Genomic DNA, 18,891 nt, shown 5'->3' on the forward strand with positions numbered 1-18,891 from the left:
TGCATTTCAAATATGTTCCCGTTCAAAATACAAATATACGTTTTAAAAGGATTATTGCTCAAACTGTGTGACCAGGACTTAACGATGGATAGAGCAAAATTTTCATTTCTTAAGATTTATGAAAATTGTAATCAAAATACCAATATATTATACATATGGAACTTATATGTTGAAGTTAAACACTTATATGGAACGCATTATATTTCCCAATTACTTATACATATTTAGCAATCATTTTTAAATATTTTCTGCCCGCCAACATTACATGCGTTTTGAAATAGTTAGCTTTTAGTTGTCTACAAGGATTCAGCGCTGCCAACTTTAAATATTGTTTTCGATAACTAAACGCTCTGCAAGCCTGTAATTCATGCTATCGTGTAACCACCACATACTGCGCACAGTCTATCGCTCAACCACCACAATCTATCGTCCATCTATTATTATTAATTAAAACAACGCAGCGCGTGGAGGTGGAGGAAAATTTGTGAAAAGTGCAAAAACGCAGCGCGTGAAGGTAAATTTCAAGAAAAACGCAACGACACGATGTGAAAATAGTGCGCGAGACGTGTGCTTTTCGATCGAAAATTCAGTACTTCTCAGTTCGTGCGTGCGTGTGTGTGTATATGTGTCTCGTGTATGTATGTATTTCCAATTGTGCTGGTTGGCTCTGTTTCTCTTTCTAAAAAAAAAAAAAATATATATATATATATATGCATATATATATATATTGAAGAAAATCTACAAAGAAAACGCAAGTGTGTGAGTGCATTTTGTAGCTTTGTGGAAAATCCAAAATAAAATGCCAAATGCATGCAACGGTTCATCTATTTACATATTTTTCTTCTCACTACGCGCAGTTCGTGAGTGCCAGTGTGTGTGTGTGTGTGTGTGTGTGCGAGTGTAGTTGTGTGTATGTGGTGGTGTGCGTGTGTTGCTTTTCCTAACTCTAAGGCCCTCCCCTCCCCTACGCTCTGCGATGTCGTTGCTCGCAACATCTGCGCGCTCGTTACTTTACTACAAATCGGATTAAATTCTTCAGCTGCAACTGCTCCGCTCTAGCTGCACGCCCTTGCTCCAGCCCTTTTTCATTCTGTTGCATTTGTTTTGTGTGCGTGTGTGTGTGTGTGTGTTTGCATGTGTGCATAATTATGCACCGCTCCCCGCTGTCCCGTACTCATTCTCAAATGCCAACGCCATCTGCGGCTAATTGCCGTAATAATTCAGGTGTCAAAACTCATCATTTGGTGGGCGTAAAACAAGTGCAATAACTAGCAATAGCCGCAGTTAGTAAATGTAAAAAAAAAATCAAACGCAAACAATTGGTTGCAAGAGGAAGAATAATAATAATAGCAAAAACAACAGCTTCTTATCATGGCAGCTGCCTGGAATATTAGGGATAGTCCCTTCAAGTTTTCTGTGCCTACAATGTTATCGATATCACGAGCAGACGTTACGTGTTTCTCACACAATGTTATCGATAACTAATGAAACCAGACATTTTTTAAAAAGTTGTATAAATTTCATTTTAAAATATTTTACACATGTATCAAAGTATTATCGATAACAACTACAGGTGAAACGAATCGTAATATTTAGCTAAGCTCTCGTATTTTTAGGAAGTGTTTTGATACTTCTGCTAGCTTAAATGAACCAATATAGACAATTGCCTTCACAACAATGGGAAATAAGGAGCTATTAAACAACTGTTCATTCGATATGTTGGGTTTCTTCATAAACAAGTGACAACATAAACAGTAGAACAAGCTGGGAAAACAATCAGTTTGCTGTCATCCAATATATGTATACCTGAGTGTATCGTTTAGTAGCGCAATTATACGGCAGGTGAATCTGTTTATACAGGGAACCTGAAATGTGATCTAAGTTAAATAAAGAAAAACAATTTGAATACAACAATGTCAACAGAAATTGTTGCACTCTTATCTTTTAGCGCAAATAAAAATTATCAAAAGTAGGCAGTAAATGTTGCACATAACGCTTAAAATAAATAACGTGATTGTGATTCGTAAACTGGAACGATTTGGTTTAAATTGGGCAATTTTTAATATTTCTGAAATGTACCTTTATAAAAGAAACTTATTAAAGTTTCCTATTTCTATTGAGAGATTTAAAAACTATAAAAATAGAATTTCAATCTAAAAATATATTTATAATTCCAAATTGAACGATTTATATTTATTTGAGATGCATTTCAAGTGTTACCGTATGCGATTATGCTTGGCAAAATAAATTGTGCGACTTAAAGGAATACCCCTACGATTGAGAAAAACACAACGTATTTGCAATGTAAATGTAAATATGAGAGATGCAAAATGTGGCACAAGTAACTGCAAGACAACAGCAAGAAGAAGAAGAAGAAGAAGAAGAAGAGTAACAACTGCGGGTGCGCTCGTAATTAGAGGCATCAGCGACGACGCAGCTGCTGCGCTGCCTCTGCCGCTGCCGCTGCCGCTGCTGTCGAGAAATTCGCCTCAATGTCAGTGCGACAATAATTTCTCAAGCAGCTTATTTATGTTTGGGCTCTGTTAACAGTGTGACATACATAGGCGTATGTATTTGCATGTGTGCATTTGAAATGTAAATGTTGCAATTGTCTGTTGTTGCTTTTTACGTGATTTATTTTTATTTAATTTTTGTTTTTTTCGGCTTGACGTGCAAAAAGTTGCGCCAAACGGACGACGGCGACGTCGGCGGCGTCAACGTCAGCGACGCTGAAAATTGTTGAGATTCCATTCACATTCCAGCATGCAATTCGTAGTGGATTAATGTGTGTGTGTGTGTACGTGTGTGTGTGTGTGCTTGTGTGTGTTGCTGCTGCTTTTGTGGGCTGCTCCGCCTGCAGGCAGCGACTAAACAGGTGAGGCGTTGTCTATGTGATCGTGTGCATTCCAAAAACACACGCGCGCACACACACATACACAGAGTCCAGGCATGAGCAGGGCAATAAATACAGTGATCTGTTGTTGTTGTTGTTGTTGTTGTTTCTGCTGCTGCTTTTTAAAAGTAAATGAACGATAAAAAGTGACCAGGCCTGGCCAGGCCAAGTCAAGCCGGGGCCAGTCTGCTGCTGCTGCTGCTGCTGCGGCTAGTTTGTGTTGTGTTAGGGTGAAGGGGGCAGCGCGCGGCGCTGGGTGGGCGTTTGGCCATTGATGGCAGGCAGCGCGTTCAGTGTTAGAGAGGAAGAGAGGGAGGGCTGTCCCCCCCCTCCTAGAAGCACGCCACTGTTTGCGACGTCGTCGTCGCTGGCTGCTGCAAGTTGCAATCGGCGAGCGACAACGTCGACGACGACGTCGGCGACGACGAAAATGCAATTTAGCTCGTTTTTCTTGCTTCTTGCTTCAATTTTTTTTCTTCTTCTTTTCTTCTCTTTTTCCACACATTTTGAAACATGCCTGCTGCAACTGCACACGTACATACATATGTGCGAGTGTGTGTGTGTGTGTGTGTGCATGAAAAAAGGGAAAACGAAACGAAAACACGGAGCGCGCGTAGAGTGGAGCAGCAGCAGCCGCCTTGTGGGGATAAGTCGCCGAGGAATGCGCATTTTTGCAATAATAATCAGCAACTAATACTATTTTTATCTTCTGCCCAGTGAGGCGAACGAGCGAGCGAGATCACCTCTGCATGTGTGTGTGTGTGTAGAGAGAGAGCTTGCTCTCGCACTCGGACTCCTCTCTGTTTGCGCTATTCTCTTTGGCCTGCGAGTGGCATTTCTGTTATGTATTTTATTTGCTTTTGCACTTGCTTTGCATTTTGATGGCCAATTTCTTATGCTTTTTACTGGCGCACGCGACTCCCCCACACACACCCATCCGAACACTCACACACACACACACACACACACAAGCGGACAGTCGCACAAGCTCACGCATTTTTACGATGATTTTTAGTATCGTTTGAGTGTAATAGAGAAACTAACTAAAAATAGGCTCTTACATGCGAAATTAACATACAGCCTAACAGAGGCCATGTAATCAACAGCAGCGCTGTTAACATTTCTGTCAAACTACCTGACAGAGCTATGTATCTTCTGCTCTCTTTTCACAACGAATTGTCTGTGCTTCAGGCAATTGTCTGATGTGATTTTCGTATTACCTATGATTGTCTAATGCTCATAATAGCTCATAAAAATGTCGAAAATTCGGTATATTGCCTTTCAAGTCAAGCGAGCAAAAGTTTGGCCGCAATTAAACAATTAAAAATTCCAATAGCGTCGCATTCAACGAGCCGCTTAATAACGCATCAAAAAGTCCCCCTCTCTCTCTCTCTCACTCTCTCACACACACACACATGTGCACAATTGTATATGCGTGCTTGAGTGTGTATGTGTGTGTGTGTGTGTCTGTATTCTGCCTTGGCTTATTTGTATTGTTAATTAGTTATTGAATATATTTATATCTTTTTCTCTCGGAATGTATGGAATGTGAAAATTTCCCAAATTGTCAAAAAGAAATAAATAAACTCTTGGGTGTGCAACAATTGCGCCGGTGCGAGGGATGGGGAGAGGGGAGAGGGGGGGGCAACTGTTGACATTTGGATTTGGCGCGTGTTTGTTTATTATCCCAAGCACCTTCAGTCTCGCTTATCTAAGTATGTACATATACTCGTCTACATCCGAAGTCTCTAAATTCAGCATTCCACAGCACTATAGCAAAATGCGTAGCGTCAACAAAACAAGGCGCAAAAGTTAACTTTTGTCAACAAAATAATTAAACTCTTTTGTCAGTGCAAAATATGTACACAAGCTAAATTTACGAACAGACATTTACGATGATATACCTATATAAAAACATACATACATGTACGAATTGTACACAGTCTTACATTCCAGCAGCTCAGATTAGCCCAAAGCAGCAACAAATACTTGTATACGAAGCTCCTCTATCGGTATTATAAATGAATCTGATTTACAATAAATTCATTATCATTTTTCTTAGTCGCAGATAATTAAAAAGAGATAAGCTTGTAGGGGAAACGATTAGTTACAAGCTTTTAACGTTTCTACATTAAGATTAAAGCTTAACTTAAATATAAATTAATCAAAAGAAAACAAGGTAGACTTCAATTAGTATTAGGTATCTTGCAGGTTTAACAGCTGAGCGCTGTTATTACAGTTCTATGCTATATTAACAGCTATGACATTAACATTAAAGTTGACACGACAATAAACCAGTCCTTATAATTTCTCAGGTTTTGACAGCTTTATTTTGCATTAAAGTTTTACTTAAATATTATAAATTAATCAGAGTTGCAACAGTCTTGATAATAATCCACTTACAGTTTTCACTTTCCATGCAATAAGCTGCATGTTCGTCAACATTCCAAGGCCTAAACATTAAATGTAAACAGCTGTAAACTATGTTACGTTAACATAGTAAGAGTAAAAATGTAGCGCACTGTTACATTACGCTCTTATCCTTACAAGGGAGCTTTGCCTAAATGTTGTTGTGCATGTCTTTATGTAACTCAAGCTGCTTATTGGAGTCGTTTTTTCTTCAGATTTTATGTACTTAATATGAATGTATCTATGTTAAAATACATTGTTAATATTTTGCATACATAAAACAGAGCTGCAATTGCTTTTCGGTTTACTCATTTGCACTTGGCACAGTTTGGTGAAATATTTTCGACTATTTCGTTTGTTTGTTTACATATTTGTACAGCTGTGTGTGTGTGTGTGTGTGTGTGTGTGTGTGTACCTGTAGATGGCTCGATTTCATAGTCAGGTGCGCACGCCAATACCTCCCTTGCCCTCAACCCTGCCCCAAGCCCATCACTAATTCGTCAATTTGGTAATGTGTGAATTTAATGGTTCGTCATAAAAATGAGTTTGAGGGAATTTATACGCTTCCCGGAATATTGTTATGACATAATGCGCTACTCGATGCATAAATTATGATCATGCGCCGCCAGACTTTCCAAATTTCCAGTTGAGAGTCACCTTTGCAAAGCGTGCAAATCATACCAATATGACGAGTGCTGCCAATTCAACAAAAAAAAAAAAAAAAAAAAAAAAAACTGTAACAGAATTTTCAACAACAGCATTTTGTGGATGGCTGCGTGTCTCTCTTCTGACTCACGTCTTCGGCATGTAAATGAGTGCTGCGCGTGTGTGTGTGTGTGTGTGTGTGTGTGTGTGCATGAGTGATGGAGCTGCTTAGTTGCCTTTAAAACGCGTCGCATCTGCATAGCGTGTGACAATTTTTGGAATACCCTGTAACGCAAATGTTGTCATCAAGAGTATGATCCCTTTTGGAAACTTTATGTAACATTCAAGAAAAAGCAAATGCACAGTCGAGAAAATACATGTGATATATATATATATATTTGTGATCTCTGTATGTATGTAAGGCCTACTCCAGATCAGAGACTGTAAGCGGTAGTGTGCATGGAATTAAATATGTAGAAAGTACTGTATGTAAAAGTACTGTTAAAACTCTGTTTAGCGGAATCGTTTAATTTGGCATGTAGGTTGTTCTTAATCAAATATATATATAGGGTATACATATATAGAGTCGAAAACTAAATATGTTTCAATTGTATGCTTGTGTTTACTGAATGATTTCGTACAGGGTATCTAGCTAGCTCGAAACACCCTTGCGCTGGTTCTCCTCGACAGCTTAAGTTATTTTATATCGTGTCTGTTTTCTGTCTATTTTCAGCAAGTTGGCGACATCGATCGTGTATATTATTAATTAAAATTCCGTCAAGCCGAGTGTTGTGCTCTACCTCGGCTAAATCAAATCAAAATCAACGTCTGTCAAACATACATACATACATGCATACTTACATATTGAATACGTATCTTTCGTATTCAAATTCATTCATCGAGTGACTTCCAGTGCCCGCCTAAAATATTAATTGTATTGCTGATGATGATGATGAGTGCCAGAATTTGTGATAAAATATAAAATGAAGTGAATAAAAGGGGCAGCAGCGCAAAATGTGATACAACATGAAGACTTAACAGCCTACACAGATATCTGTGAATATATTTACATGCAAAATGAATTTGTGCAGCAAAATATGTGTTTATTGTAATGCAAATGATTTGTGCCTTAGTGAAGAATTTAGCGAGTGGTAAATAAAAACATAACAAAACAACAACAAAAACAACGACAATAAAACCTAATAAAGCTTAATAGACGCATACTTACCTTAAGCCGGGGCTAGTAAGTAGTTCATCATAAAAGAAAAGTCAACACACGTTTCAAATACAAAAGCAAAAAAGTGCCTGAAATCAAAGCAAAAGCATACTACAAAACCACAACAACAACAGCAAAAACAACAACAACAACAACAACAGCAGCAAAAGCAAAAACGACAACAGCAGCTACAAGAAGCAGAAGAAGAAAAAGCTTCTCTCTCACACACACACACGCACACAGAAATAAGCATAAAGTATTTATTTAAATTAAATCGCTGCTGCTGCTGCTGCTGCTGCTGCTGCTGTTTAGTGAGCGCATCTGCGTCTTGCTAAGTGCGTGTGTGCGTGTGTGTGTGAGAGTGCGAGTGTGAGTGTGAGCGGAGCGGAGTGGAGTGCTCGTGTGTCTGTTCGTGTCGTGCGCGTGTGTGTGTGTGCAGCATTTTGTGATATGAGTGCTAAATATCACAAAGAGAAGAAGCAGCAGCATAATGCATCCAGCGGGCGAAAAAAGGGGCGGTCGCCCCAATGATAAATACACAGCGGAAGCGCTCGAGAGCATTAAACAGGATCTAACCCGATTCGAAGTACAAAATAATCATAGAAATAATCAGGTAAGCGAAATGAACAACTGAAAATAAATCGAAATCAATTAAAAGTATTTGTTTGATAAAGGTAAAACTTACAAAGATTAAGATATAAATACAGTAATTTATATGTATTTTAGATTATGTAAGAACATATATTCGAGCGAATTACAAATTGTTGAAAATGAAAATAAGTTTTCACACCGAAGTATAATATCAAAATAGGCTAAAAATACAAGTGCAGGTCTGCAGAGATTGTCGAAAGTAAAAATAGCTTATATTAAAAATTAAAACGTGATGACAAGAAGCTATTAACTTTGACTATTGATAAGAAACACGCTAATCAGATATTGTTAGTGCCAATACAGAAGGTAGAAGGGGAACTTCTTTCAATTTTAACACACTTGAGAATTTCCTTGACCAAGAGCACTGATTAGCTGGCAATAATGAGAATAAAATTCCCTTGATGATTCATAATGAAAACCATAAAACCCTGAGAAAACTGTAAATATGTCACGCACTTAACGCAGCTAACTATGCAATATTATAGAAAAAACACAATAAAGAAAAAGATTGGACAAAGAACGGGAATGTGTTAAGTAGCAAGAAGAAGAGCCGAACGAACACTCACGCACTTACTCACTCCATCTGCCTCTCTCTCTCTCTCTCCCTCCGTCTCTCTCCCTCTCTCTTGCAATATATCAGTTTGTTACAAATGATGCGTAGAAACCAACAAGAAGAAGAAGAAGAAGACAACGAATAAAAAATGAACAACTAGATAAAACGCATGTCGCATGCGACAAGCAATGAAAAAGAATAACAACAATAAAACAAAATACAACAATTTAGCTTTGGCTGCTGCGTGGGCGCCATGTGGAAACATGGCACGAGCCGACATCGCCGCGTGTTGTTGTTCACCTGTGCCAAAGCTTTAAAATACAGTAATAATACATCAATGTTGGCCAAGACATTTGTCACAGCTGCTGCGTGTGGGCGACTTCTTGGCCGCAACAGGAGTTAGCAATTAGGCTGACCAAAAGAAAATGTTAGTCGCAGCTCAGGGGCAAAGCAAATAGAAATGGTGTGGGTGTGCGTATCTGTGTGTGTGTGTTTGTTTGTGCTAAAAATAGATACAGAGAGCTTGAAATGAAATTAATGAACTGCCAACGAAATGCAATTGACCTTCTGCTATTACACACACACACGCACACAAACGGTTTAATGACAGCTGAGTGGGCGAGTTGTGCTCCAAGACAAAATGTCCAGTACTCTTGTATCTTTCGCTCTCTCTCTCTCTCTCTCTGTCTCTCTCCCTGTCGCCCTCATGCGTGCGCGCCTTAAGCTTTGCGTGTGTGTGCATGCGATCGGCCTGGATATTAAGCATTGACGTCACAGCTGTCAAAAGCTCCAAAAGCATTGCTGATAAAGTGCGCACATAACGAAATGGAGCAAAAGAGAGCTTGCATTTCTCACTTATGAAAATCTTTTCATACAATTTACCAACACTGCTTGGCAAATAATCATTTATGAACGGTTTGCTCTCTGGCTTATCGATTATTTTGCCCGGCTGAAAGTGCAGCCTCACGTTGGGGCAGCGTTGGCAGCAACTGGACACAAGTCATAAAAATGCTTAAATATGATCTGACGGGTCATTAATTTAAAATTTTACGATTCTACTGCCAGCTACTGTTTGTGCGATTGTAAATTATGATCGAGCGCTCGATCCATACGATTAGCCAGGCATTCCTGTGGCTAAGCCGCGCCGCCAAACCCGAGCCAAGAACCGTAGTGGCAGGAGTTGCCGGTTTTTTTTGGGCCATAAAAAAAAACTGTTGCTAACGGCGGGACGCGGCAAATTTGTTATGACCAGCCACATTGACAGTTGGAATTTTATGCTGCAGGCATTGAGTCTGGCATTTCTCATTATTAGCCAACTTTCGCCCGGCCACGTGGCCTTTGGCTAATTAGTCATGCTGCGCACTAAATACCAGGCCATAATCTGCTCATATATGGCGAATTGCTGTAACGCCCCCGCAACCGCACCCGCCCCCAAAACCATATGTGGGCTGTCCAAAACGATAAATATGTAAATACAATTTATTCATGGACCGCTCAACACTTTCGGCGGCCATGTTCACGCCCACGCTTTGCTGCTTCTTTTGGACGCGACTTTTAGCAGCAGCCGCCAGCTACCATAAAACGATCGTGCCGCATTTGACAATGCTATAAATAACAGAGCATAGCAGAGACACGAACCAGTCGGCAAGCACGAGTTCGAACCAAATAAAGGCAAAAAAAAAGAAAAGACAAAAACTAATATAAATAAATAAATATTTGAATAGCTTACGTAGAACTAATTAAAATAACAAAACGGTCCAAATAAATTTTACAGCAGACGCCAACGCCAAATGCCGACGACACGGGACTAAATGGCAATATAAAAATTAAAATATAAATACGAGTAACAAAATACAAAAAATATATTCATAAATAAATTAGTCAACACGCAAAGGCAATCAAACAATGCGCAACTGACCCCCCCCCATTGGTTCTTGAATGTCCATGCTCTGGGATTACCAATTCACACACACACACACACACACACATTACATACATATGTATGTATGTAATCCGGCTTTAAGCTCTAATTGGTTGTCATAAAGCCAAAAGCTATTTATAAATCGTATACAGCTGCAGACAAAAGTATGCGCACAGTTAGATAAGAAATGTGAGTCATGTTTAAACTGAATCAAGATAAAGAGATCTTAGATATCTGGTGTACATCTTCAGTTTATTAACTGTAGTTACCGCAAGCAATACTATCGATTCGTATATTAGGGGTATTCCTAACACACACCAAATCATTCGATTATATATGTATTCGATGTTAATTCCTTTGGACAGAAAATATCTTTCTAATTGCTGCAGTATTTAAAAGTTCATCAGAATTGGCCAATTGGGAGCGTTGCCCAGATTTATTTTGTGCGTTTAAGAAAAAAAAATATTTGTATTCCCTGGTGTGCGATTTTCGCTTTAATTTTTGTGCGATTTCTGTGCGACGCGTCGCGATTTTCCTAGGAATTTTCACCTAAATAAATAAGTATACAAATACATATATAATTTTCGGCTGAAGCCAGAAATTAACATGGCCCGTCTCTAATAATAACAAAAGACAACAAAAGCAAAAAAAATCTTTTTGCATTCCCAAAAAAAAAAAAAAAAAATCAGATATATATACATATGTATATATGTTATGGGCAAATATTTACACACAATAGCACTGGGATATAGCGGCATGTATAGATGTAGATTCGCCAGTTGCCAAGAATTTTGATGTATCTTTTGGCCAAATTATGTTTATGTATGTGTATGGGCCAAGAAAAGCACAAAATATTCCACATTATTTTCGCTTTATATTATTATCGCTTGAAGCAAATGAAATATCTATATATCTATGCACACATATTGTCAGGTTCAAAGTTATTTCGGTCAAGGCGTTAAATGTCCGAAATGTTCGCCCCTTGTATCTGGGTTTACGTATTGCCCATTGTCAATAATTGCATTGCCTGGGCGTTTAAATGGATTAGCGAAAGTGTTTACCACCTACTCGCAAATCCAATTTATTTTAATTTGAAATAAAATTTGTCGTGACACGAGCTCTAACGGTTCAGCTGATTTAGTGGGCCCATTGGCTTTTCGGCTAATTAGCCATCAATTGGTTTGCTTGTAAGACGGATCGGATCAGGGCGGACGACACAGCGCACAGTCGCGACGCACAGTCTGTCGAGTGGGTATCTTTTGTTGGGTTTCGCGTCCTTGGTTTTAATTAGTCTGGCCGCACATCAAACGTTCGCCCACTTGAGGGTTAAAACGGCGGATAGCAGATAAAGTACGTATATAGATGTGTACATATATCTACTAGTGATGCGTAGTAAATGTTGTCTAAAAATAACAAGTGTATTTCTATAGATTCATATTCAATTTGTCTTGTCTTGAATTCACTTAAACATCTTGCCACAAATTCAAATTTATATTATTCTTAGCAGCTGTTCTAGTCTATCTGTTTGTATGCATATGTATGTACATTAACAGCGTTCGTTTTTAACATTTGATCAGACGCTAAATTTCGTGATCGTGCGTGACATACATACGCATATTATATGTCACGTTGCCATCACGATATTTATGGCCATCCCTCACGCAAAGTCAAAATGCGAGGATCAGACACAAAAGAAACAAGATGATGTACTGGCATCAAAAGAATGCGTAAAACGGGTAGCAGCAGCAAAGTGCACACACACACACACACACATACACTCTTACTGAAGGCTGCCCTGTTGTCTGTTTGCTGCAATCTGTCAGCCGGCGATTGCTTTGCTGCCATTGTTGTTGTTGTTGATCGCTTCACGCGCTCTCTCTTGTGCGCCTGTTTCGTTTGCTCTCTGATTCTGTGCGCGTGTGTGTGTGTGTGTGTGTGTGTGCTCCTGACTTTTAGGAATTTCTGAACGATGGCAAGAATTTGATTTCATTGCTTTGGCCACCGCATCTCTTGTGCCTTTTGTTTTAGGCGCTGTTCGCATTTTTGTTTTTATTTTGTATGCGCGCCTTTTGTTTAGTTTTCGAACTGCTACCAACACACACACACACGCATACTCCTATTTATACATGTACATGCATACACAAAGTTTCTCACAGCGCAGGAATGTTGCTCGGCCAGTGGCGTAGTAAGTGGGGGTTGCAATACATATATATAGATATGTATCTACTAAAGAGTGATATTTGGCTCTCAACGAAATGTAAAACACTTGAATTCTAAATTTATAGAAAAACCGCAATATTTCTATATATTACTATATTGTTATCAGCTTATAACTTAAACAATCTGGCTATTTAGGATTTCTTAAGACTTATCGATAATTTTGCTGGTTGATATTATCGATTTTACTTAGCTTATCGAATTTGCAATAGGCATGAAACACCGTTATTGGGTATTCTTTCTGATCGATTGTTTTTACTGTTATCGATATGCATGTCAGCTTTACTTATCGATTTTGTTTGCTTCTCGATACAGAATTACACACCTCTGCGATATACCGCCGCCAATGGCCGCAACGATGCACCCGATTACCACCACGCAAAGCTGCCACTGGAGCCACCATCGGCATCGGCGTCTCCCTCGCCGGATGTGGTCGTGCCGCCATCGCCGGCCGCTGTCGCCGTTGCACTGCCCACGGCCAACGGCCACGTGCCAAAGATGATCAACGCTCTGATACCGCCCAAGCTGATACGCAAGCCCAGCATTGAGCGCGAGACACCGACGCATTATCTGCGCTGCAGTCCGGCGCTGGACTCTGGCGCCGGCAGCTCCCGTTCGGACAGCCCGCACTCGCACACCCACCAGCAGCTCAGCGGCCGGGCCAGCACCGGCCAGTACTCGCCCTCGCCCAGCAGCTTCAGTGATGCGGCGCCGCCAGCGCCGCCGCCGCGCAATCCCACCGGGGTGGGCAGCTCAGCGACGCCGCCCCCACCGCCACCCACCAATCAGATGTTCAAGCGGCGTTCGCCCGCACTGAATCGCCCGGCTGCAATAACGCCCAGCTGCCCGACGACGCGCGGCACCTCGCCAGTCATACCGCAAAATGGCAGCGGGATCAAGGCGCAGCAGCAGCTGACGCAGCAGATGAAGGCGCTCAACATGTATCCGGGCGCGGGCAGCGGCGCCGTCGTTGAGCCACCACCGCCATATCTCATCAATACGGTGGTGGTGAACGCAGCACCGCCGCCGCCCAGCTACACGGCCTCCATGCAGTCGCGCCAGTCGCCGACGCAATCGCAGCAATCCGATTACCGCAAATCGCCCAGCAGCGGCATCTATTCGGCCACCTCGGCGGGCTCGCCCAGTCCGATAACCGTGAGCAATGCCAGCGGCATACTGCCCGCCTCCGCGGGCGTCGCCCGGCCGCAGCCACGTGCCTACCAGGCGCGCACCCAGCAGCCCATCATCATGCAGAGCGTCAAGTCCACGCAGGTGCAGAAGCCAGTGCTCCAGACAGCTGTGGCGCCCCAGTCGCCGGTCAGCGCCTCCGCCAGCAATTCGCCCGTGCATGTGCTCGCCGCACCGCCCTCCTATCCGCAAAAGTCGCCGGCGGTGGTGCAGCAGCAACAGCAAGCGGCAGCGGCCGCACAGCAGCATTCGCCGCTCCTAGGGCCCAGCCCGGTGGTGGTGGCTGGCGCAGTGAAGCCGCCCACGCCCACAACCCCGCCGCTAATGGCCAGCGCGCTGAATGGCGCTGTGGTGGGCAAAGCGGTCTGCATGGAACCGCCCTCCTATGCCAAGAGCATGCAGGCCAAGGCGGCCACAACGCCGCAGCCACAACAGCAGCAGCTCCAACAGCAACAGCAGCAACAACAACAACAGCAGCAGCAGCAGCAGCAGCAGCAACAACAGCAGCAGCAGCAGCAGCAACAGTTGCAGACACTGCGTGCGCTGCAGGCACAGCAACAGCAGCAACAGTTGCAGGCGCAACAGCAGCAACAGCAACAGTTGCAGGCGCAACAGCAGCAGCAGCAACAAAAGGTACGTCTAATTACAGTGAAAGCTCGCTTTAGCGAACAGCTGCCAGTTCTTGCCTGCCTAGGCAGATGTTTGCTTGCAAGATTATCGAGGCAAATTAACTGACTGATTGACTTATTGATGATTCATGCGCAGTACATAACGCAAAGGTTAACTAGCTGCAGCTGCAGTTACCTTATTGTGAGACGAGCATTCCACCCGCAAGCGTGAGAAATTGATGGAAAGGGGTTGTAGTACGTTTTTCTTGTTTGCCAACCGATTGGCTTGAAACACATGTTCAAATATCTTCATTACACAACACTTAAGACTTGCTTGGCGAGCACAGATAAATCCACTTCATTAGGTGGAAATGAGGATTCATAATAGTACGAGTGAATTTAAATTTTCATTATAAATGGATCTCGAAAGTGGGGTCTGACATTCCCTTAAACTATCTAACTATCCAACTATCTCCTTTAAATGACATTTGAGAATTGCTGAACGAACACAGATAAATTCACTGCGTTAGGTGGAAATGTAATTTTTAAAGGAATTTTGAATCAACACTGATAAAGCCGATATCGTAATCAATAAATAACAAGTAAGAGGTTCTAGTCTAGGGAGCTCTCGACTAGGGAACCCTCTTCTTCCAACATCAAATGCATATATATATTCTATTTTAGAAGCAACATATCATGTTTCGTGACTCTAGTTCTTCTTATTTACCAAAGTTGCACAAAAAACGGGATATCGATATCGATTTTTATCGATTGCTTGGAAACGAAGTAACTTATCGATTATTATACCCATTTTTAATGAGTTCAGGGTATAACAAACAATAGAGTTTCCACTTTTTCAAGTTTTCTTTTTGCCCATTTTCGCACAATTGTTGCTTTTGACAATTTGTTTAGATTGTGGCCTGGTCAGAGCTGTTCCTCATGCGAGTTTTCACTGTACAAAAAAATTTGGGCAACCGCAACTCATGTTGAATTCGTTTCTTTTTTCACAGCCGCTGCCTGTCAGCAGCAATGGCAATGCGAATCGTCAGCTGCCGCCGCCGCCGCCTTATCAAAGTGCACGCGTGACCACGCCCGAGCTGGGCAGCAGCAGCAACAACAACAACAACAGTGTCAACCAGCCGCCTGAGCTGAAGCCAGCGGGCAACAGCAACAACAACAACATACAAATCAGCAACAGCAACTTGGCCACAACGCCGCCCATTCCGCCAGCCAAGTACGGCGGCAGTGGAGGAGGCGGTGGGGCAGGAGGCAACGGCAACAGCTCGAGTGGCAGCAATGGCTCCACGACGACAGCAACTGCTGCCGCCGCTGCTGCTGCTGCCGCAGCAGCCGCCGCCTGCAAGAAGATCAAGCACGCCTCGCCCATACCTGAACGGAAGAAGATCTCCAAGGAGAAGGAGGAGGAGCGCAAAGAGTTCCGGATACGCCAGTACTCGCCGCAGGCATTCAAATTCTTTATGGAGCAGCATATCGAGAATGTGATCAAGTCCTATCGCCAGCGCACATTCCGCAAGAATCAGCTGGAAAAGGAAATGCTCAAGGTGGGCCTCTCCGATGAGACACAAATCGAGATGCGCAAAATGCTCAGCCAGAAGGAGAGCAACTACATACGCCTCAAGCGGGCCAAAATGGACAAGAGCATGTTCGTCAAGATCAAGATAATTGGCGTTGGCGCCTTTGGCGAGGTGACGCTGGTCCGCAAAATCGACACCTCCGATCATTTGTATGCTATGAAAACGCTGCGCAAGGCGGATGTCCTCAAGCGGAACCAGGTGGCTCATGTGAAAGCCGAACGTGATATTCTGGCCGAGGCCGACAACAATTGGGTTGTCAAGCTCTATTATAGTTTTCAGGATAAGGATAATTTATATTTCGTTATGGACTACATACCCGGTAAGCTCCTTGGCATGCCAATTAATTAAATGGGAAATCCTTTTATAATAATCTGATTACACTTTTTTGCCAGGCGGCGATCTGATGTCGCTGCTGATCAAGCTGGGCATCTTTGAGGAACCGTTGGCACGTTTCTACATAGCCGAGGTCACATGCGCCGTGGACAGTGTGCATAAAATGGGCTTCATTCACAGGTAATTTGAGTACTCACAAGTGAGAAAATTTAGTTTTTGTTGGGTATTTAAAGGAACAAATTAATCAACAGAGGAGAGTAAACAGCAGATAATTAACAGTAGCAGCTAATTAATAGCAGTAGATAATTAACAGCAACGGAAGAATAACAGCTGCAGATAATTAACAGCAGCAGAGGAATAACAGCAGCGAATGAAAAAGACAGGAGATGAATAACAGAAGCAGAGCATTAACAGCAGTACCTAATTTATAGTAGCAGAGGCTTAACAGCAGTATAGCAGAAGAGGAACAGAATTCTTGGGGAAAAGAAACTGCAAGAGATCAGCAGAGAATTAAGAGGAAAGAAGAAAGCCGAAAAAGAAATAATAAAATTAAAAATTAGGGAAATGCGTTGCATAAACAATTGTAATAAATCGTGAATTAAATTGCATTAAATGTCATAAAAATTTGATAATAAATTGTTGTGTTTGCAGGGACATCAAGCCTGACAACATACTCATCGACCGGGACGGGCACATAAAACTCACCGATTTTGGTCTATGTACGGGATTTAGATGGACGCACAACTCCAAATACTACCAGGAGAATGGTATGTGGCCCCGTTTTGTATGATAATCTCTAAGATGCTCACTAGTCTCTATTTTTAGGCAATCATTCGCGACAGGACTCCATGGAGCCTTGGGAAGACTTTTCGGAGAACGGCACCAAGCCCACAGTGCTGGAGAGGTGGGTGCATCCACATCAGCTGCTTGATAACCATTTGTAAATGTAAATCCTCCTTTAACTCGTTTGAACAGGCGACGCATGCGCGATCATCAAAGAGTCCTGGCACACTCGCTAGTCGGCACACCCAACTATATAGCGCCTGAGGTGCTGGAACGCAGCGGCTACACTCAGCTGTGCGATTACTGGAGCGTGGGTGTCATACTCTACGAGATGCTGGTGGGTCAGCCACCGTTTCTGGCCAACAGCCCCATGGAGACGCAGCAAAAGGTGCGTGTACCTTATATACTCTTTGCGATCCTTGGGTTCACAATCAATTAATTCCAGGTCATAAACTGGGAGAAGACGTTGCATATACCGCCGCAGGCGCAACTAACACGCGAGGCCACGGATCTAATACGGCGTCTGTGCGCCTCCGCGGACAAACGGCTGGGCAAGAGCGTGGATGAGGTCAAGGCACACGAGTTCTTCAAGGGCATCGATTTTGCGGATATGCGCAAGCAGAAGGCGCCCTATATACCGGAAATAAAGCATCCCACAGACACGTCCAATTTTGATCCCGTCGATCCCGACAAGCTGCGCTCGAATGATTCCAATTTGAGTAGCGGTGACGATATCGATCTGAATGATAGGCAATTCCATGGATTTTTCGAATTTACCTTTAGGCGATTTTTCGATGACCGACAGCAGTCGGACATGACGGACGACCAGGCGCCGGTCTTTGTCTGAGATGCCGTCAATCAAGCAATCAAACATTTTCGTTGTTAGTCAAATAGTCACAAAACACGTGCAAAGAGACCGCGCACACACACATACACACATATAGACACACACACATATCCATCCAAAAACACAGCTTAACAGCCGTGTGCTAACAGCGTATTAACAGCAGCGCTGTTAAGTCTAAGCAGTTTCTTATAACAAAATATTCATTTAGTGTTTTAGTTGAATTTGTTGCCAAAAATGAGAAGCAAAAAAAATGTTAAGGCACTGAGCAAATTATGTTTTAAATTTCTGGCATTTTGTATGTTTTTTTTTTTTAATATTAAAACATATCAGCAAGACGAACTATATGCAGATATAGCATACATATTTATAACAAATGATATACGGTTGATTAGAAAAGGGACTACACATACATACAAACATATATGTATATGCATATATATGCTTGAATGCAGGAACTGAATAAATTTAAATGAAATGAGTCATAACTTTTGATTTTTTGTAAACTAAAGATCTTGTACACTACAACACGTACTCGTACGTATATACACACATACACACACACATATATACATACATACAAATACATATATAAATATATATATACATATGCATATAAAACAAATAGTTATGTACGATATTTATGTTGATTAACGTTGAGTGTCAATGAAATGAATATTAATATATACCATGAATACATGTTAAAATTATATAGACTTGGACAACCAATTGAACCAATTTCCTGGTGCTCAAAAGCTATACATACTTACACACACACACTTACACACACACACACACACACCCATATATATATGTATATGACATATGCCTTGAGGAAAAGAACTATACTAGAAAGAACTCATAGGAGAAGCGAATTTAACTAAGCCTGGACCAATTTACAGCGTTCAGTCGATGGCAACTATTTCAGCAGGCTGGAAAGTTGTTGCCATTGACGGTAACTTTGAAACTTTAGCTTGACAACAAATTATTTTGTGCGTGGATCCATCGAGAACCGATCCAGAGCACAGCATCGCA

General features: G+C 41.9%; 1 protein-coding gene across 3 annotated transcripts; it reads left to right on the forward strand.

The window, feature by feature from the left end:
- The first annotated feature begins 387 nt into the window (after positions 1-387).
- wts (serine/threonine-protein kinase warts) lies at positions 388-18,661 on the forward strand. 3 transcript variants are annotated; one of them, XM_070206807.1, is made up of 9 exons: positions 388-514; positions 6,681-7,776; positions 12,821-14,326; positions 15,312-16,215; positions 16,289-16,409; positions 16,881-16,996; positions 17,055-17,133; positions 17,205-17,400; positions 17,458-18,661. In XM_070206807.1, exons 2-9 carry the CDS (start codon positions 7,654-7,656, stop codon positions 17,857-17,859), a joined length of 3,447 nt encoding a protein of 1,148 aa, XP_070062908.1. In that variant the 5' UTR covers positions 388-514; positions 6,681-7,653; the 3' UTR covers positions 17,860-18,661. The 3 variants fall into 3 exon arrangements, with proteins under 3 accessions (XP_070062908.1, XP_070062909.1, XP_070062910.1); XM_070206808.1 differs by having other exon boundaries at positions 402-638; XM_070206809.1 differs by having other exon boundaries at positions 402-634.
- Positions 18,662-18,891: the final 230 nt, after the last annotated feature.

This window comes from Drosophila virilis, chromosome 2, assembly GCF_030788295.1.
Source record: "Drosophila virilis strain 15010-1051.87 chromosome 2, Dvir_AGI_RSII-ME, whole genome shotgun sequence".
Classification (NCBI taxonomy): Eukaryota; Metazoa; Arthropoda; class Insecta; order Diptera; family Drosophilidae; genus Drosophila; species Drosophila virilis.

Coding starts and splice junctions, on each gene's coding strand:
- wts (XM_070206807.1), top strand. CDS start 7,654: ATGCATCCAGCGGGCGAAAAAAGGGGCGGTCGCCCCAATGATAAATAC. Junction 7,777..12,820: donor ATAATCATAGAAATAATCAG/GTAAGCGAAATG, acceptor TTCTCGATACAG/AATTACACACCTCTGCGATA. Junction 14,327..15,311: donor AGCAGCAGCAGCAACAAAAG/GTACGTCTAATT, acceptor CTTTTTTCACAG/CCGCTGCCTGTCAGCAGCAA.